The 19,753-nt window shown below is 39.8% G+C and overlaps 1 protein-coding gene and 1 pseudogene across 1 annotated transcript in view; both read right to left on the bottom strand.

Moving 5' to 3' along the window:
• Nucleotides 1-427: 427 nt before the first annotated feature.
• IPO8 (importin 8) overlaps nt 428-19,753 on the bottom strand; it is an 80,501-nt gene continuing 61,175 nt past the window's right edge. Inside the window, exons 21-25 of the mRNA XM_077774543.1 lie at nt 18,062-18,282; nt 14,114-14,319; nt 10,624-10,827; nt 9,946-10,062; nt 428-2,385 (exon numbers count right to left, since the gene is read on the bottom strand). Of these exons, the coding sequence (XP_077630669.1) occupies nt 2,288-2,385; nt 9,946-10,062; nt 10,624-10,827; nt 14,114-14,319; nt 18,062-18,282 (846 nt within the window). The 3' untranslated portion in view covers nt 428-2,287. The remainder of the gene's footprint in view (nt 2,386-9,945; nt 10,063-10,623; nt 10,828-14,113; nt 14,320-18,061; nt 18,283-19,753) is intronic.
• On the bottom strand, nt 15,281-17,537 carry LOC144240237 (ribosome biogenesis protein BOP1 pseudogene; annotated as a pseudogene).

Raw genomic sequence — 19,753 nt, 5'->3', positions numbered from 1 at the left:
TGGGTTATTTACACTAATGTGGATTTTATCTAAGTGTATTCATGGAAGTGAGGTAAGGATCTTTCTACTCTGCTATTGTCCTGGAAGTCCCCGTTCTACTCAACTTTGACTTCTCCTAATTTGATGACAATGAGAAAATGGCTCTATTTCCAGCATCTTTTTTATTTTCCTTCAAGGTCTTGTTGTGGCTTAATGACCTTTGCTTTTTCAGAGCTTCTATCTTTCTCACTGGGACACCACAGTTCATGAGATGGGCTCTCGCTCCCAACTGTTCCCCACTCTAGTCACTCCTGATGAGCCCTTATTACCCTCCCAGGCCAACACCTACCTTGCTCCACCTCCCCCCCAATAAGGAAAACATACTGATGGATTTTTAGCACCTGCTTAAAGCACCTCCACATTTCAGAAGACATTTTACACAGAGGGGTTCAGAATCTTGGGAATCAGTCCATGTTTTATTTTTACAGTACATTCATATAAGTTCCTGCATTTCCAAGGTAACCAGATCACATTCAGGTTAGCACTGCTGGTAACAAAATTACACAACTACCCTGGCTTCAAAAACAAGATAGGATGATACACATTAACATCTCTTTCCCTTTAATACTGCAGAAGACAATACCTCACAAAAACAAAATCACATGCCTTTTACAATCCAGTGTGAAGGCATATTTACGTTAAAAGAAACCATTTTGGACAGGGGGACAAGAAGAGTTTCAAAGCTCAAGATATCTAAAATGTCCCCAGTGCCATCTGTCTCTTCTGTCAGCTGGCACATTCAATATCAATGCCTTGGGAAGAGAGGGACAGAAGAAAACAAGGGATCATTTAACTCTGAAACTCCTGGCTTCTTAGGCTACTTCTTGTAAAAACTACTTAAATAACCTAAAATGCTAAAACGAGTTAATATTAACAAGGGATGGTAATATAGGAAGCACCTGGAGAAAATTCCTCCAGTCACTGAGGGGAAATAGAAGCTGCAGACATTTCACAAAAATGGAAAACTGTATCATATTAAGTAATTCATTAAGTTTTGAAAATACACTTTCACTTTACTGTACGAAAAGACTATGATCCATGTTCTAGTCTTGAATCTGTTCAGAAAAAGAGCCATAACCTCCATCTGCAATACTTTCTATAGGCATCATTACCATCAAAGAGTGACCAATATCCCAACCCTTGAAAAATATAACAAGCCAAACTGAGCTATAATAAAGGCTAGAAATAAGTAGGAGAAAATTCAGATGTATGAGAAGTAGAAGTTAAATTCATTTGGGTCATTTTCCTAGATTAAAAAAATGTTGTTATAAAATGTTTTGGACCCAGGTCCAACATAGCTGGAATGATACGTTGTTGAAAATGCGAGCCCCCACCCAGAAACCTGGTGCTTACGAAGCACCCTTCGCCTAGAAGTTCAATGTCCTTTTGTAAAATTACCAATTCATTACATAATCAAGTACATGACTCAGAATACACTTGGACTTGTTGATTCCAGTGACTAAAGAGCTCCTGCCACTTGCTGCCAAGAGAGTTATGAATCTTTGAGATTATAAATGGAATATACTCCTTATTTGCTGACTCCAATAGAAATATCACCCCTTTCACGACTCAAATATATGATGGAAGAGGGAGTAAGACACTTAGTAAGAAAGCCACAGAACAGGTGATGAGAAACCAGAGCCAGTGCATATGTTACAACCCCTGAAGACAGCCCCCAGCAGCAGGGGCGCAAGGGGAGCAGTGATGGTTTTGAAACCAGAGTGACTTGTAACTAACTGCCTAACAGTAAGTTCACATAGTAAAATGCAGAATAAGTCAACATATAGCCAAGGTTTACATTATATCTAGAAATATGTTTTAGGCTTTAAAAAAAATTGCAATGCACTCCAAAAAAATTTTTCAGATAATTCATGTACAACAGAAGGCACTGTTATCCGCATAAATCCATTGATTCTGCATGGCAAAAACCTGAGACGTGCAATTCAATCCGATCCTCTATATCCACCTTGGTCATTCATCCTTTGGAGAATATGATGTGTCCTTTTCAGTCCACTGATTTTGTTCTTCTTTAATTTCATACATTACAGTAGCTGCTTAGAATCTATATTTCAGGGTGAGAAAGGTCAAAGGGGAAGAGGGAGTGGATAAATGTGCTGCCTAATGCCAGCTAAGTGGCACAGCAGGAGGGTGCTGAAAAGCAGCCCGATCTTTTCCTACCCTTGACCTTCACATTCCCCCGCTGAAGTAAAATATAGTGATGACATCTGGTAGGCTGATGTTCCTTCTTTCAGTTGTTGCTGGGCACAGTCCCAAAGTTAAATGCGGAGAGGACGCCTTTGTTTTCAAACGTGAAGCCTCCCTGTTGCTCAATCTTCTTCTTTGCCTCTAGTATTTGTCAAGAGAAAGGGAGGGAAAAAAAGAAGAGTATTTAAGGTGACAAAGTTGGAAATAACCTAAAATGAGGTAGATTTATTTATACTTACCATTGTGAAGGAATGTGACTCATGATGATATTCTGCTCAACCAAGCATTAGCCTTTCTTTGGCTTTAATTCTTGTGTAGTTAACATACAGTGTTATGTTAGTTTCAGGTATACAATATAGTGATTTAACACTTCCATATGTTACTCACTGCTCATCAAGTTAAGTGTACTCCTAAACTCTTTGACCTATTTTGCCCACTCCTCCACCCACCTCCCCTCTGGTAACCAACTGTTCTCTATAGTTAAGAATAGGTTTTTTGGTTTGTCGCTCTTTCCCTCCCCTCCTTCGTTCATTTTTCTTAAATTTTACATATGAGTGAAATCATATGGCATTTATATTTCTCTGGCTTGTCTTGCTTGGATTGTACTCTCTAGATCCATCCATACTGTTGCAAATGACAGGACTTCATTCTTATTTATAGCTGAATAATATTCCATTGTACATATATATACAACTTCTTTATCCATTCACCTATTGATGGACACCTGGGCTGCTTCCATCAATTGGCTATTGTAAATAATACTGCAATAAACATAGGGATATATATTTTTATATTATATATCTACAATATATATAATATATATATTCAAAGATCTATATATATAATATATATATTCAAAGATCTATATATATTATATATATATTCAAAGATATATATATTATATATATATTCAAAGATATATATATATTATATATATATTCAAAGATATATACATATATATCTTTGAATAAGTGTTTTTGTATTCTTTAGCTAAATACCCAGTAGTGCAATTACTGGATTATATGGTAAGTGTATTTTTAACTTTCTGAGGAACCTCCATACTGTCTTCCAAGTGCTGCACCAATTTGCATTCCCATCAACGGCGCACAAGGTTTCTTTTTTCTCTACATCCTTGCCAACACCTGTTGTGTCTTGTGTTTTGGATTTTAGACAGTCTGATAGGTGTAAGGTGATCTCTCGTTGTGCTTTTGATTTGCATTTTCCTGATGATGAGTGCATCTTTTCACATGTCTGTTGGCCATCTGGATGTCTTCTTTGGACAAACGTCTGTTCAAGTTTTCTGCCCATTTTTTTTTAAAAGGATTATTTGTTTTCTGGGTATTGAGTTGTATAAAGAACTTGTACTAACTCTTTACTGGACTATCATTTGCAAATATCTTCCCCACTCAGTAGGCTGTCTTTTTAGTGTTGTTGGCTGTCTCCTTTGCTGTGCAGAAACTTTTTATCATGATGTGATCCCAACAATTTATTTTTGCTTTTGTTTCTCTTACCTCAGGAAACATGTCTAGAGAAATGTTGTTATGGCTGATCAGAGAAATTCCTGGCTGTGCTGTCTTCTGGAAGTTTATGGTTTCAGGTCTCATATTTATGTCCTTAATATACTTTGAGTTTATTTTTATGTATGGTGTAAAATAGTGGTCCAGTTTTCCCAAAACCGTTGATGAAGAGACTCTTGTCCATTGCATATTCTTGCCTCCTGTGTCACAGATTTATTGGCCATATAAGTATGGGTTTATTAGCTTTCCATTCTTGATCTTGATCTGTGTGTCTATTTTTGTGCCAGTACCATACTGTTTTGATTACTTCAGCTTTGTAATATACCTTGGAATCTGGGACTGTGATTCCTCTAATTTTGTTTTTATTTTTCAAGACTGCTTTGATTTTTGGGGATTGTTTGTGGTTCCATACAAATTTTAAGACTGTTTGTTGTAGGGGAACCTGGGTGGCTCAGTTGGTACTTCACAGTTCACAACTCTGAGCCTCACGTCGGGCTCTGTGCTGACAGCTCAGAGCCTGGAGCCTGCTTCAGATTCTGTGTCTCTTCCTCTGTCTATACCTCCCCCACTCTATCTCTCTCAAAAATTAAAAAAAAAATTTTTTTTTTACATTTAAAAAATAATTTAAAAAAGATTGTTCTAGTTCTGTGAAAAATACTTTTGGTATTTTGATAGGGATTGCATTAAATCTGTAGATTGCTTTGAAAAGTATGGACATTTTAGCAGTATTAATTCTTCCAACCAAACATGGAATATCTTTCCATTTGTTTTGTGTTATTTTCAATTTCTTTCATCAATGTTTTATACGTTTCAAACTACAGGTCTTTTACCTTCTTGGTTACATTTATTCCTAGGTATTTTATTCTTTTTGGTGCAATTGTAAATGGGACTGTTTTCTTAATTTCTCTTTCTGCCGTTTCATTATTAGTGTATACAAATGCAACAGTTTTCTGCATGTTGATTTTGTATCCCATGACGTTAATGAACTCATTTATCAGTTCTAGTAGTTTTTCAATGGATTCTTTAAGTTTTCTATGTATACAATCTCATGTCACCTGCAAATAGTGAAAGTTTTACTTCTTCTTCATGAATTTGGATGCCTTTAGCCCTTTGTCTTGTCTGACTGCTGTGGGTAGAACTTCCAGTACTATGTTGAAGTGGTGAGAGTGGACATCCTTGTCTCTTATTCCTGATCTTAGAAGAAAAACTCTCAGTTTTTCACCATTCAGTATGATGTTAGCTGTGGGTTTTTCACATATAGTCTTTATTTGTTGAGCTATGTTCCATCTCCAACTTTGCTGAGTGTTAGTATCATGACTGGATGTTGTACATTGTCAAATGCTTTTCTGCATCTATTGAAATGATCATATGGTTTTTATACTTCCTCTTATTAATGAGATATATCACACTGATTGATTTGCAAATATGGAACCACTCTTGCATCCTGGAAATAAATCTCACTTGATTGTGATAATAAATTATTTTTTTAACATACTGTTGATTTAGTGTTAAAAAAACACTAATATTTTGTTAATGATTGTTGAATCTATCTTCACCAGAAATATTGGCCCTGTAGTTCTTTTTGTGGTATCTTTATTTGGTTTTGGTATCAAAGTAATGCTGGCCTCATTGAATGAATTTGGAAGTTTTGCCTTCTCTTCTAGTTCTTTGAAAAGTTTAAGAAGAATAGATATTAACTCTTCTTTAAATGTTTGCTAGAATTCACCTGTGAGTTGGGAGTCTGATTATTTCAATTTCATTGCCAGTAACTGATCTGTTCAAATAGTCTATTTCTTCCTGGTTCAGTTTTGGAAGTACTGGTTCACTACTGGCAATGTTTCTAGGAATTTATCCATTTCTTATAGGTTGTCCAATTCATTGGCATATAATTTTTCACAATATTCTCTTATAATCTTTTGTATTTCTGTGGTGTTGGTACTTACCCTCTTTCACTTCTGATTTTGAATCCTCTTTCTCTCTCTGATGGGTACAGCTAAGGTTTATAAATTTTGTTGATTTTTTCACAGAACCAGCTCCTGGTTTTATTGATCTACTGTTTTTCAGTCTCTATATCATTTATTTCTGCTCTTTCATTATTATTTCCTTCATTCTCCTAGTTTGGGGATTTGTTCTTTTTTTTCTTGCTCGGGTGTAAGGTTATTTAAGATTTTTCTTGTTTCTTGAAGTAGACTGGTATCATTATCATCTGTCTTGAGAATGGCTTTTGCAGCTCCCAACAATCTTTGACCACTGTGTTTTCATTTTCATTTGTCTCCATGTATCTTTTTATTTCTTCTTTGATTTCTTGATTGACTCGTTCATTGTTTAGTAGCATGTTATTTAATCTCCACATACTCGTGTTCTTTCCAGGTTTTTTCTTGTGGTTCATTTCTACTTTCATAGTATTCTGCTCAGAAAAGATGCATGTAACTTCAATCTTTTTGAATCTGTCAAAACTTGTTTCGTGGCCTGATATGTGATCTATTGTGGAGAATGTTTCATGTGCACTTGAAAAGAATGTGTATTCTGCTGTTTTAGGACAGAATGTTCTGAATATATCTGTTAAATCCATCAGGTCCAATATGTCCTTCAATGCCACTATTTCCTTGTTTTCTGTTTATATATCTCTTCATTGATATAGGTGGGGTGTTAAAGTCCCCTACTGTTGCTGTATTACTGTCAGTTAATAACAAATAAGGGAACTAGTTGTTTCATGTATTTGTGTGTTCCCATGTTGGGTGCATAAATATCTACAATTTTTTTGTTGGTTTTATCTTCTTGTTGGATTGTTCCCTTTATAATTATGTAGGGTCCTCTCTTTGTCTCTTGTTAAGTCTTTGTTTTAACATCTATTTTGTCCAATATGAGTATTGCTACCCTGGCTTTCTTTTTGCTTCCAATTGCATGATAATTGTTTTTCCTTCAGTCTGCATGTGTCTTTGGGTCTGAAATGAGTCTCCTGAAGACAGCATATAGATGGGTCTTGTTTTTCCATCCATTCCATCACACTCTTTGACTAGAGAATTTAGTCCATTTAAAGTAATTATTTATAGGTATGTATTTATTGCCATTTTGTTACTTGTTTTGTGGTTATTTCTGTAGTAGTTCTCCATTCCTTTCTTTCCTTGCTCTCTTCCCTCCCCATAAGTTGGCTTTTTTGGTGATATACTTGGATTCCTTTATTTTTTGCATATCTATTACTGGTTTTGATTTGTGGTTACCATCAGGTTTGTATATAACGTCCACTATATACAGCAGTCTATGTTAATTTGATGGTCACTTAAGTTTAAAACCATTCTTTAGTCCTGTCCTTCCTCCCACCACCCATAGTTTAGGTAGATGCTGTCATACTTTACATCCTTCTATTTTGTGAGTCCTCTGGTATTTATAGATATAAATTTCTTTATATCTATATATAGATATAAACTTATTTCACTTCTTTTGTGCTTCCTGCTTTTCTTACTCATGGTTTTTGTTTCCTACTGAAAGAGTCCCTTTAACATTTCTTGTAGTGCTGGGTTAGTGGTCATGAATTTCTTTAACTTTTGTTTGTCTGGGAAACTCTATCTCTCCTCCTATTCTGAATGATAGCCTTGCTGGATAAAATATTGTTGGCTGCAGATTTTTTTTCCTTCCAGCACTCTAAATATATCTTGTCACTCAAAATTTCTGTGGAAAAATCCACTGACAGCCTTGTACATAACTTTCTCCTTCTCTCTTGCTGCTTTTAAAATTCTCTTTATCACTACTTTTTGCCCTTTTAATTATTATGTGTCTTGGAATGGACTTCCTTTGGTTGATTTGTTTGGGAAATCTCTGTACCTCCTGGGTCTGGATGTCTGTTTTCTTCCTCAGATTAGGGAAGCTTTCAGCTATTATTTCTTCAAATAAACTTTCTGCCCCCTTTTCTCTCTTCTTCTTCTGGCATCCCTAAAATGCAAATATTATCACACATGATGGAGTCATGGAGTTCCTTAAGTCTATTCTCATTTTGCATAATTTGTCTTCCTCTCACCTGCTCAGCTTGATTACTTTCTATTATTCTGTCCTCCAGGTTGCCGATCCCTTCTGCTTCCTCTAGTCTGCTACTTATTCCATTTAGTGTAATTTTAATTCCAATTATCATGTTCTTCATTCATCTCTGACTGGTTCTTTTTCATTGTTTTCTCTTTGTTACATATCTCACTGAAATCCTCCACTGATGTCTCAATTCCAGCAAGTATCTTTATGATCATTACTTTAAATTCTCTATCAGGCATATTGCTGATCTCTGTTTGGCTTAGGTGTCTTGTTATTGTTTTGTCCTTTTCTTTCATTTGGGCATATTCCTCTGTCTCATTTTGTGTATCTTTCTGTGTGTTAGGAAATTCATTCAGCTACATCTTTTGCTCTTGAAAGTAATGGGTGGAGAACGCAGTTTTAACAAGGTGGTACTAGTCCTCTCTCAGAGGGGACGTGTCTCCACTGCTGAGATCATGGCTGGCCACACCCATCTGCAAAGCATACACAGGCAGGGTGCACAGTTTTACCAAGATTCTTGCATCCTCCAGAGGTGGCCACCTTGCCACTGCTGGGACTGAGACCCCACTATGCACACAGTAGAGAGGCATGGTGTTGGCAAGGTTCGCAATGGTCTTCTAGGGAAGGGGCCCACAGCATCAGAACTGAGGCAGACCTAGCTGTAAAGGGTCGGGCACAGTATAAGCAAGTTAGGTAGTGAATGCGGACTCCAGGCTGGTTTCTGCAGGTGTCTGAGTGTTTATGCTGGAAGGAGAAGGGAACTGGAACCCACCAGCAACTCTGTTCGTGAAGGAGTCTCCTAGCAATCTCAGTCTCTCTGGAACACACAGATTAGTAAATAATTCTCCGTCCTGCATGTCCTGGGCGTTTTTCAAAGTGTTCTTCTATGCTGCGTTTCTGCAGGCTGTTTGTTGTGCTGTGTCTTTAAAGGGATGGAGACTCAGTTTCCCATCACCCTCCAGACTCTCCCAGAACTGAGCCCGATGATTTTCAAAGTTCCAGGCTTTAAGTCCTGCTGGTTGTCAGAACTCATGAAATTTGGCCCCTCTGGTTTTCAAAGCCCAATGTTACGGGGATTCATCTTCCCACGCAGGTTTGCGTGATGATGGTCTGTTCTCTCCCTTCTCCACACCTGCGGGTCCCTCCCTCCCGTGGACAGACCCGTAGTCCATTTAGCTCCCCACTGCATCTCTGCTCTTCCTACCCTGTCTGATGTGGACCCTTTTCTACATTTAGTTGTGGAGTCTGTTGTGCCACCCGTCGGGTCATGTTCTGGGTTAATTACCCTGATATAAGTGTTACCTAGTCGTATCTGTAAGGTGACGTGAGCTCACCTTACCTGGAAGTCCCTGAGCATCAGCATTTAATAGGGCTATGTCAGCAAGTACTTATGTTCACTATCACAGAAAAACTGCTAAAAATGAACAAAATGGAAAAACTTTACCTCCCCCATCTCAACTTCCAGGAAAACTGACCAAAATGAAAACAAATCACAAAGTTGTTTTTAATAGCTCTATAGTCTACTGCTGAAAATGTGCCCAGAATTCTCCTATCAGGGAGACTGATGCAGACTCTGTGCAGGGCTGACAAGTGAATTCTATGCAGAAGAACTTAGTTTCTAAATTCCAGGCACCTGTTCCAGGTTTTCCACTAAAATATTTTTGTAATTACAGAATCTTCTCCATTGATTTTCTAGGAGTGACCATAAGAATGTCTGCATAAAATAATTTCTCCAGGTCAAAACTGAAAATCAACAAGAATCACCAATATGTAAAGCCCAGCAAAAGAAATGAAGAGTGTTTCCTTTCCAGGAAGGCAAGCTCCTTGCAAGAATTCATGAGGTGCTTTGATCTATCTGCAGTTTAGATGGGGGACCCAACTGATTAACTCTCACTCAGCTAGACTTCCTCACCATGATGCCTTAATTTTGGCCCCAAAACAGAGGGTAACACTACCACTAAAAGACACCTATTAATACACAGGATTTTGTAGTTCAGATATCATGAGTGATTAAAAAGAAAATCATACAATAATAATTATCTTGAAAGGCTGGCCTCTAACAATTTTTAAACAGTCTTTATGTGTCACAAGGCTCATTAAGAAGGTAATAAGGCTGCCTACTGGCACCCTGATAGCATCCCCTCTAGGAATGCAGCTGGCTGACCTGCTATTGTCCTCCGGTGCTCTGCCAGGGTATACACTTCCTGCAGCGCCCTCCTCTGGTCCTCACTGAGCGGTGCCATCAGCAGCTGGTACCAGGCAACATCCCGATTCTGCACAGCTGTTGTATTAGGAGGGGAGGGGAGGGTAGAAGAAGAAAGAGATGAGAATCTGTCATTACAGAGAACAGAAGTACATGATCAAACCGCAACGAAATGATTGCAGAAAGTAAGAGACAAACATTCCGGCAAAGGCTTATTTCCCCTGAGTACTCACTCCATATCTAATCATGTAGGGCTATCAGAGAAAGGTCAGGACACTGCAAATCTCTGCGGTGCCCAGTTCTCTGCCTCCTTCACCATCTCTTCCTCCTGGGCTTTTACTACGCTCCCTAAAATCCAGACCCTGGCAAACATCTCCACTCACATGCCACCATTTTCCTCCAGATTCTCCCAGTACCTGCAGCTTCAGCTTCACTCCCACACCAAGAACTCCAGTTGGTGCTTGAGGCAAAACCATCCGTCAAGCCTCCCAGATTTTTCCATTTGGACAGCTTACCACAACTAAAACCATTTTTAACATCTAAGCCAATTTTGGACAGGTCCCAAAACAATTTTTAACTGAAAGAAATGAAGAAAGAATTTAGAGAAAATATCTGAAAATTTAGGGAGTAAAGACATACTTAGCAGAGCTTGTGTAAAAATTTGATATTCATCCACACTATTGTCAAGGTCAAGTGGAGTGCTGAATCCCTCAAGGGCAGTTTCTTCCAACACTTCTTCATCCCAGTCATCATCATCCTCCTCCTCCTCTTCACCTCTTCCATTATTCGACTGCATTGCTTGAGCGGTTACATTCGTCTCCTCTTCATCACTTGAAATCTCCTCTGGCAATCCATTAATAATTTAAAAGGAATCAAAACACAAAAGGACAAAACATAAAATTCCATAGAACAAAAATTATGACATTCTAGAAATGGAAAAACTAGTACCTATTTTTACATGAAATTCTACAAATAAAACTTTATAGTTTGTTACATTGAAAATGACTTTAGGGGTGCCTGGGTGGTGGCTCCGTCAGTTAAGCATCTAACTTCAGCTGAGGTCATGATCTTGTGGTTCATGAGTTCTTGCCCTGCATCAGACTCTGTGCTGACAGCTTGGAGCCTACAGCCTGCTTCAGATTCTGTGTCTCCTCTCTGTGCCCCTCCCTGCTAATGCTCTCTCTCGAAAATAAATATACTTAAAAAAAAAAAAAAAAAAGTTTTATCCCCCTCACTGAAAACAATTTCCAAGTAACCCTAAATCTATAGTCCACTGGTCATTACTACTGTTTTGCTATGGCTGCCTCATATTCATTTATATAAAAATGCTATCTAGCACGGGGTGTTATATGGAAACCAACTTGACAATAAACTATTGTAAAAAAAAAAANAGAGACAGAGCACAAGCGGGGGAGGGGCAGAGAGAGAGGGAGACACAGAATCCAAAGCAGGCTCCAGGCTCTGAGCTGTCAGCACAGAGCCTGATGCAGGGCTCGAACTCAGAAACTGCAAGATCATGACCTGAGCCACAGGCGTTCCAGTGCATGTGTTTTAAATAACAATGACTTTCCACTGAGAATTTGGGTCTTTTAACACTCAGAAGTGTTCAAATGAGGTCATTTCTGCTAATAGAAACAGAAAAATATAGAAATACAAAGAAAAAATAGTTACGTGTGTGTTGAAAAGTTGAAAGCTGAATTGTATATCACCATGGATTCTGTTTCTATTTTCAGTGCTGATCTGTTCTAAGCAGTTAGCCCAGTATTATAAATAACTGGAAGATAGTAAATGCAGAACAAAATCAACCCACGGTGGAAAAACCTAGAGTAAACCCAAACCAGGCAGTATTACTCCAAAACTAGTCCTATAAAACAACAGTTTCAATCATATATATATGACAAAAATAGCAAGAAATACCTTTCCTAATTAATCATTCTGTAGTTCAGTAGAAATTGAACAGAAGTCCGGGAAATTACCAGAAATTTTTTTCTCAGTCATATTAGTTATAAGCCAACAGTTTACAAAATAAAAAATTAGAAAGAACATTATAACATACTGAAAAAAAGAATTCTATAACTGTTGGCCTATACTTAGCAAAAGAATAAAAACTCTTCTAGTAACGAAGCATTACTTCAAAAGTCCTACATAGAATTCAGGAAAGCAAATTAGATCAGAAGTATGCTTCTGATAGGGGTTAGAGAAGAGTACCATTCCTCATACTCAAATTAGGATGATGCTAGTTGAATGCAAAATGTTTAAATCTACACTTGTATGTTTTACATGAAATGTTCTGATTTTTCTCATTTAAAGAAATTGTTTTTTTTTTACATTTTTTTTATGTCTTTATTTTATTTTGAGAGACAGAGAGCAAGAGGGGGAGGGGCAGACAGAGAGGGAGACACAGAATCTGAAACACGCTCCAGGCTCTGAGCTGCCAGCACAGAGCCCAACCCGGGGATGGAACCCATGACCTGTGAAATCATGACCTGAACCAAAGTAGGACGCTTAACTGACTGAGCCACCCAGGCTCCCCTAAAGAAATTGTTTTTGACAAATATCGTGAGTGAAAACTAACAGAAGACCATGGGAGAAACGAAGGAAAAAAATTGTTACAAATGGAGATAGAGGCAAACCATAAGAGGCTCTTAAATACAGAGCACAAACTGAGGGTTGATGGGAGCAGAGGGGCAGGAGAGGGTGGGAAAAATGGGTAAGGTGCACTGAAGAGGGCACTTGTTAGGATGAGCACTGGGTATTGAATGTAAGCAATGAATCATGGGAATCTACTCCTGAAGCCAAGAGCACACTGTATACACTGTATGTTAGTTAACTTGACAATAAATTATATAAAGGAAGGAAGAAAAGAAGGGGAGGGGAGGGAAGAAGAGAGGAAGGAAGGAAGGAGAAAAAAAGAAAAGGAGGGGAGGGGAGAGAGAGAGAGAANCCCCTAAAGAAATTGTTTTTGACAAATATCGTGAGTGAAAACTAACAGAAGACCATGGGAGAAACGAAGGAAAAAAATTGTTACAAATGGAGATAGAGGCAAACCATAAGAGGCTCTTAAATACAGAGCACAAACTGAGGGTTGATGGGAGCAGAGGGGCAGGAGAGGGTGGGAAAAATGGGTAAGGTGCACTGAAGAGGGCACTTGTTAGGATGAGCACTGGGTATTGAATGTAAGCAATGAATCATGGGAATCTACTCCTGAAGCCAAGAGCACACTGTATACACTGTATGTTAGTTAACTTGACAATAAATTATATAAAGGAAGGAAGAAAAGAAGGGGAGGGGAGGGAAGAAGAGAGGAAGGAAGGAAGGAAGGAAGGAGGAAAAAAGAAAGAAAAGGAGGGGAGGGGAGAGAGAGAGAGAGAAAGAGAAAGAGAGAAAGAGAAAAAGAGAGACAGAGAGAGAGAGAGAGACAGAGAGAGAAAGAGAGACAGAGAGACAGAGAGACAGAAAGAAAGAAAGAAAGAAAGAAAGAAAGAAAGAAAGAAAGAAAGAAAGAAACCTTCTTTTAACTGGAAGAGGAAAAACTTTCCATTTGGAGTTGGATTAGGTTACTTCCTGTGCCCAAGCAAGTAGTTTCACAATTATCATTAATAAAGATCTAATATCCTCGACTCTAACAATATTATTCTGACTCTCAATTAAGCAAATAACCCTCATTTATGTACTTTACTCCAAATTTAATAATATATAAACCATAAACTTCTCCCAATAACAATTTTTAAGAACCATTAAAAGAACATCAGGCACTCTATTAATCTGCTACACTGATACTTCTCTTAACTGATGGTTCATTGAATTCATGCTGCTGACCTCACAGAGACTGTTGGCACAAACAAGAAAATGAAACAGTGGTTCCTAACTCATTGTCAAAACTATATGATTCTGTTATAAATGTATCTGAATTTCCCAGAGTGTAACAACATTCATTAAGCTCAATAATTAAATGTCAAAAAATTAAATTTAAATTTACATTACAGGATATGTCAACCAAACCCAAAATATTTGACAAATGTGCAACAAGCCAAAGATTGTAACTGTTTAATGATTCCAAATAGACTAAAATTCAGAGAAAATGCATTCTAAATCAATTCTAGCATTCATTACAATTAGAAGACTTTACCGTTTTCTTCCATATCAGCCTTTTCTGCTTTTGAGCGATCTTCCTGGTTTACCAGTTGCCTAGTAGCACAGACCTGCTTTAGGCCAAGGAAAAGGAAAAGAATTGAGGGCACAATCTGTCCCACCACAGCATCTACTGCAGGAGGTCGATTTTGCAATTCCAAAAGGATACTCAGTCCTATTATACACATCTTCCGGTCATGATGCCTACAAATCACAAAGAAAAAAAAATGTACTCATGAGAAATGAGGACAATTGAAGATCTACAAGAAAAAAAGGCCAAGGTGATTTTAGGGTTCACTCAATGGAATTATACAGAGGGATCCCCCATTTTGTACTACATGAAATCCTATATAAATTAAGCTTTATAAGCCAATTAATTATCATCATAGAGGTATAAAAGTCTGTAATCAACATGATGAATCTTACTATAGTATCAATTTATGAGTGATCTGAATGTTTTATCTGCACCTTGACATAACAAGTTCTAGTACAGCAGGAATCCCTTTGACAGCATAAAATTCCTATCCAACGGAAAAAAGGAAAAATTCAGACTGTGTCTTCATTAGAGTAGTCTACATATTTCTTAGCAAATGCACTGTACACTAACCCCCGGGGCCAAAAGCTATTCAGAAACTCAACATATTAATAAGCAAGCGAAACTTAAGGTCTATAAGTAAATCTATTAAATATTCTCTGCCATAACATAGGATAAGGAAAATTTGATTCTGAAAGAAAAAAGTTTGAAAAAAAATTTTAATGTTTATTTTTGAAAGAGAGGGAGAGACTGAGTATGAGCTGGGGAGGGAGGGAGAGAGGAAGAGACAGACAGACAGGCAGAATCCAAAGCAGGCTCCAGGCTCTGAGCTGTCAGCACAGAGCCTGATGCAGGGCTCAAACTCCTGAACTAGGAGATCAGGACCTGAGCCAAAGTTGGATGCTTAACCCACTGAGCCACCTAGACACCCCTAAAGGAAAAAGGTTTGACCAGTATACATTTCAGACATCTTTTTGTTTTTTCAGAGTTGTTTAAAAATATTAGGAATGGGAAGACTACTATATTTAGTATAACACACTTAAAATCGCAGACATGAACAAAAAATTCATTGAGAGTAACTCAATTTGTTTAAAATAACAGTAATATACAACAAATGAAATGATGACTATATTACAAGCTTCTATTATTCATTATTTGTACTGCTTTTCTTTTTTCCAGTGGGGAGAACACCTCCATTAAGATACTGAGCACACACACGGCCTGGCCCCTGGGGAAACACGTGACTTGGGTGAAGAGGTAGACAGTGCCATTGGTTGCGAGAAGACCCACGGCTCGGAGTGGTGTGGACAGCCACATCCAGTACACCCAGGTTCCGGGTCAGCATGTGTCCCCCACAGCACCCTCACAGGCACCAGCAGCGGGCTCTGCAGCAGTCACTGCGTACCATCCTGTGGCAGACAATGACCCTCCGCTGTCACAGCCAGATATGAAGACCTGGTACCAGGTGTGGAAGGCCACAGCCCTTCGGGCCCTCCTGTGGTGCCTCACCACCCTGTACAGATCACCAGAAGGTCCAGGTCAAACCACAGCAGCTTGCTGTCATAGCTCCCACAGATGACCTTGGCCCCTGCAGGGTGCACGGCCCGGCTCAACACCCACTTGCAGTTGGTCTCAGCTTCCGGGTGAGCTCCTGGCACAGGAGATTGTAAAGGCAGATGCTGCACTGGGAAGCCACTAGCACAAAGGGTGGGGCTGGGGAGAAGCCACCTGTCCGTGGCTGCAGCGCCCGCTCAGCTGGTAGATCAGCACCGGCGTGGGCCTGCAGGTGCCAGGGCCACAGCCAAGAAGTCCCCGAACCCATGCCAGGACAACAGCATCACCGGCTTCCCACGGCAGACGCGCAGCCACAGGTCCGCCTGGCGCTCCTCCTCAGGTCTCCAGCCGGCAGCAGCCTGCACACCAGCCGGGCCCCCAGGACCGGGATCAGTAGCAGCACCGCGTCCTCTATGGCCACAGCCACCAGGCAGATGTGGGGTGAGGGCTCCAGCCAATACTCCTCAGCATACCCCCCACGGGCACGGTCCTCACGCAGGGGGCAGCAGCCACCTCCCACAGCCATAGCAAGCCATCGTCAGAGCCTGAAGCCAGCCACTGGCCTCTCCAGAGTAACACAAAGGTAGTGGACAAGGTTGCTGTGCCCCTATAGACCAGGACCTGGCATGTGAGCAAAGGTCCTGCGGCCGGAACAGTTTGGGGATGAGGTCTTCAGGGTCCACCTTCACCCTCATCGTGCACTGCTGTGGGCACAGGAGGGGTCAAGGCAGCGCGTGAAGCATTCCTGGAGGAAGCGGCTACACTCAGGCATGGGCCACAGGTTCGGGAACTTGTGCGGCGGGAAGCTGGGCATCCTCTCACCTGGCCCCCGTTGCTCCCACGCCTCTTCGCTGGGCGGGTACGTGGGAGGTGGGCCGTAGAGCTCAGCGTGGCGGCTACGACCAGCGTGGGAGCGGGCATGTGCATCTTGTGCTGCTCCGGGGTCTTCCGTGCCCACAGATCACTGAANGTAGGAACAGCCTTTCTATCTTTGGAAAACTGCTTCTAGATGCTAATAAAGAGATAAGCATTCCAACTGCGTAACTGTGAGGGACAAAGCCTCTGCTCCCTAAATCTCTGTCAGAGGTAACTTTAAGCACAATTTCTTTTTTTTCCTTTTTTTTTTNCACCAGACCTGAGGATCTGGTGTCAGGAGGATCACAGCAGGAGACAGTAGCATCAAGTGGGACTCTAGGAGTCCAAGGAAGCACAAGCCAAGCCTGCCCAGCCTGTGCAATAGTAGGAACAGCCTTTCTATCTTTGGAAAACTGCTTCTAGATGCTAAGAGATAAGCATTCCAACTGCGTAACTGTGAGGGACAAAGTNTACACATGGCCAGATTTCATTGTTTCTCATTGCCATGTAGTATTCCATGGTATAGATAAACCACATCTTCTTGATCCATTCATCTGTTGATGGACACTTAGGCTCTTTCCATGTTTTGGCTATTGTTGAGAGTAAGCACAATTTCTTTTGAAAGTATGTTCTTCCCTTCAAGCCTTTAATAAAAAAATCTAAATCAAGGACAAATTCCAGTCTCCTACAAGCAGAAAAGTTAGAATACATGCAGCAGCTTAGGAGTATCTTCCCGCACACCTGTGCTGCCAGGCTAATTCACACCTCCATCACTTGGCAGTGTCCTGACTACTCCTACTGGAATTCTCTTCCCTCAGCAAATTTTTCTAAATGATATCTTATAAAACTTAAAAAACAAAACACTAGTTGTATCTAATGTTTTAAACAAATCAATTGGCAGTCCAGCTCAAATTCTAGCCTAACGGTCACTAACAGGTGTTGGGTCACTTGAGGTGGGCATGTACCTGCTACTCGGCATCCCATTTTTCCTAAGTTTGAGAAGTAAGAGTGTTTCCTTCACATAAAGACAAACTCTCCCACCAGGGAAGCACCCGGGCTACAATGAACATTCCTTCCTTCTGACCTCACATTTGAGAACAAGCCCCCTTGAGATCCACAGACTTCAATATCCTGGGACAGTACATCTTTGCCAAACTGGCATTTTCCTTAGAAACCTGACCCCATTTGGAATGTTTTTACCTATAGACACTTAATAGTCGTGGAGCCTGATGAACACTTCATTCTCATTGCCTAAAGATCTAACACTATCACAGCAGTTAAAAACAACTAGCGACAGGCTACACCTAATTTTCAGAGCCTACATTCTTCCCACTAAATTATACTCCCGAAACAGTCTTAATTCTCTAAAAATTAAAATTTATGTTAACAATACACTAAAAATAATTCTTAAAAATGAAAATTTCCCTTCATACACTATTTTACATTTTTAAAAGTCAACGTTCCAGAAAGAGAAATGTAGAGTAAAACCCAAAAGACACATACCCGAGGAAACAATCCGTATCATTCATCCACTGATTTATAAACTGTACAGTTATCGGTCCAGGGTGGTGAGGCAACTGCATTTGTTCTAATGTATGTAGCAGCAGATCAGGGTTGTAATACAAGGCAGCAATGGCGACCTGAAGACACATGGTGCGGAGCTCACTAGTTTTCACTCCTCGGGTTAATCTCTCCAAAACAAGCTGAACGAAGAGAGGAATGCACTGGATAAAGAAATGAAAAAGAGAGTCAAGCGTACACAGAGAAACCAGGTAACTTTTATAGGAAGCAGAATGTTGGTAGAGAGCGTTCTCAATAAATAAGATACCCTTAATGACAACTAAACCTTTGCTTACATTGTTCTTATAGTTATAAAACAAATTTATATTCTCACGAAGTCCAGAGATTAAATTGGCCAGGTCAAAAAGAGGTACTAGAGCAGTGAGAGGAAGTCTCCTTCCCTTCTCTTTATTAAATGTTTGTTTATTTGTTTTGAGAGACAGAGCAAGGGAGGAGCAGAGAGAGAGGGAGAGCCACAAGGAGGCTCCTTCCTGTCAGTGCAGAGCCGGATGTGGGGATTGATCTCACAAATTATGATTGTGACCTGAGCTGAAACCAAGAGTCAGACGCTTAATCAACTGAAACACCCAGGTGCCCCAAAAGTCTCCTTCCTTTCTGAGTCCAGATTACAGGGAAGACTCTCCCACAAGAATGCCCAATCAAATGGTGGCAACAATCCAAATACAGACTCAGCCACTTCCACATTTAAGGTAAAATGACTAGGTTCAAATTTTTCTTTGTTAAATCAAATTGAATGGGGCTAAAAATAAGCATGACATGACCAGTTTCTCTTGAGAAAGAAAATTCCTAAGTCACAGGATGTAAAGGTCACTACATTTAATAATGCTGTATTACAGAGCCCCTGGGTGGGTAAGTCAGTTAAACATCAGACTTCTGCTCAGGTCATAATCTCACAGTTTTTGAGTTTGAGCCCCGCTTTGGTTGAGCCCTGCTTCTCTCTCTCTGCCCCTTGTGAGATTCTCTCTCTCCCTCTCTCTTTCTCTCGGCCCCTCATTCACTCGCTCCCTCTCTCTCTCTCAAAAAAAAAAAAAAATGCTGTATTACATATTTGAAAGTTGCTAAGAGTAGATATTAAAAGTTCTTATCACAAAGAAAAACAATTTGTAACTACGTATAGTGCTGGATATTAACTAGACTTATTGTGATCATTTTACAACATATATAATATCAAATCATTATGTTATATGATTTCAATAAAAATAAGAAAATTTCTGTTAGTATAAGACTGAAGAAAAAATGGTGGACTTTGCATTCGAAGATGAAGGCATCTGACTCTAATTCTACCGTATTGATGAACTACTTTCATTGGAAATATTTCCTTTTTTATTTTTTAATGTTTTTATTTATTCTTGAGAGAGAGGGAAAGAGCACGAGTGGGGGAAGGGCAGAGATAGAGAGGGAAACACAGAATCTGAAGCAGGCTCTAGGCTCTGAGCTGTCAGCACAGAGCCTGATGAGGGGCTTGAACCCACAAAACATGAGATCAAGACCTGAGCCGAAGGCAGACACTTAACTGACTGAGCCACCCAAGTGCCCCAGAAGTATTTCCTAATAGGGGCACCTGGGTGGCCCAGTTAGGCATCTGCCTTCAGCTCAGGTGTTGATCTCACAGTT

The sequence above is a fragment of the Crocuta crocuta genome, unplaced genomic scaffold (genome assembly GCF_008692635.1).
Source record: "Crocuta crocuta isolate KB4526 unplaced genomic scaffold, BGI_CrCroc_1.0 scaffold176, whole genome shotgun sequence".
NCBI lineage: Eukaryota > Metazoa > Chordata > Mammalia > Carnivora > Hyaenidae > Crocuta > Crocuta crocuta.
This window is presented reverse-complemented; position numbering and strand designations above follow the sequence as displayed.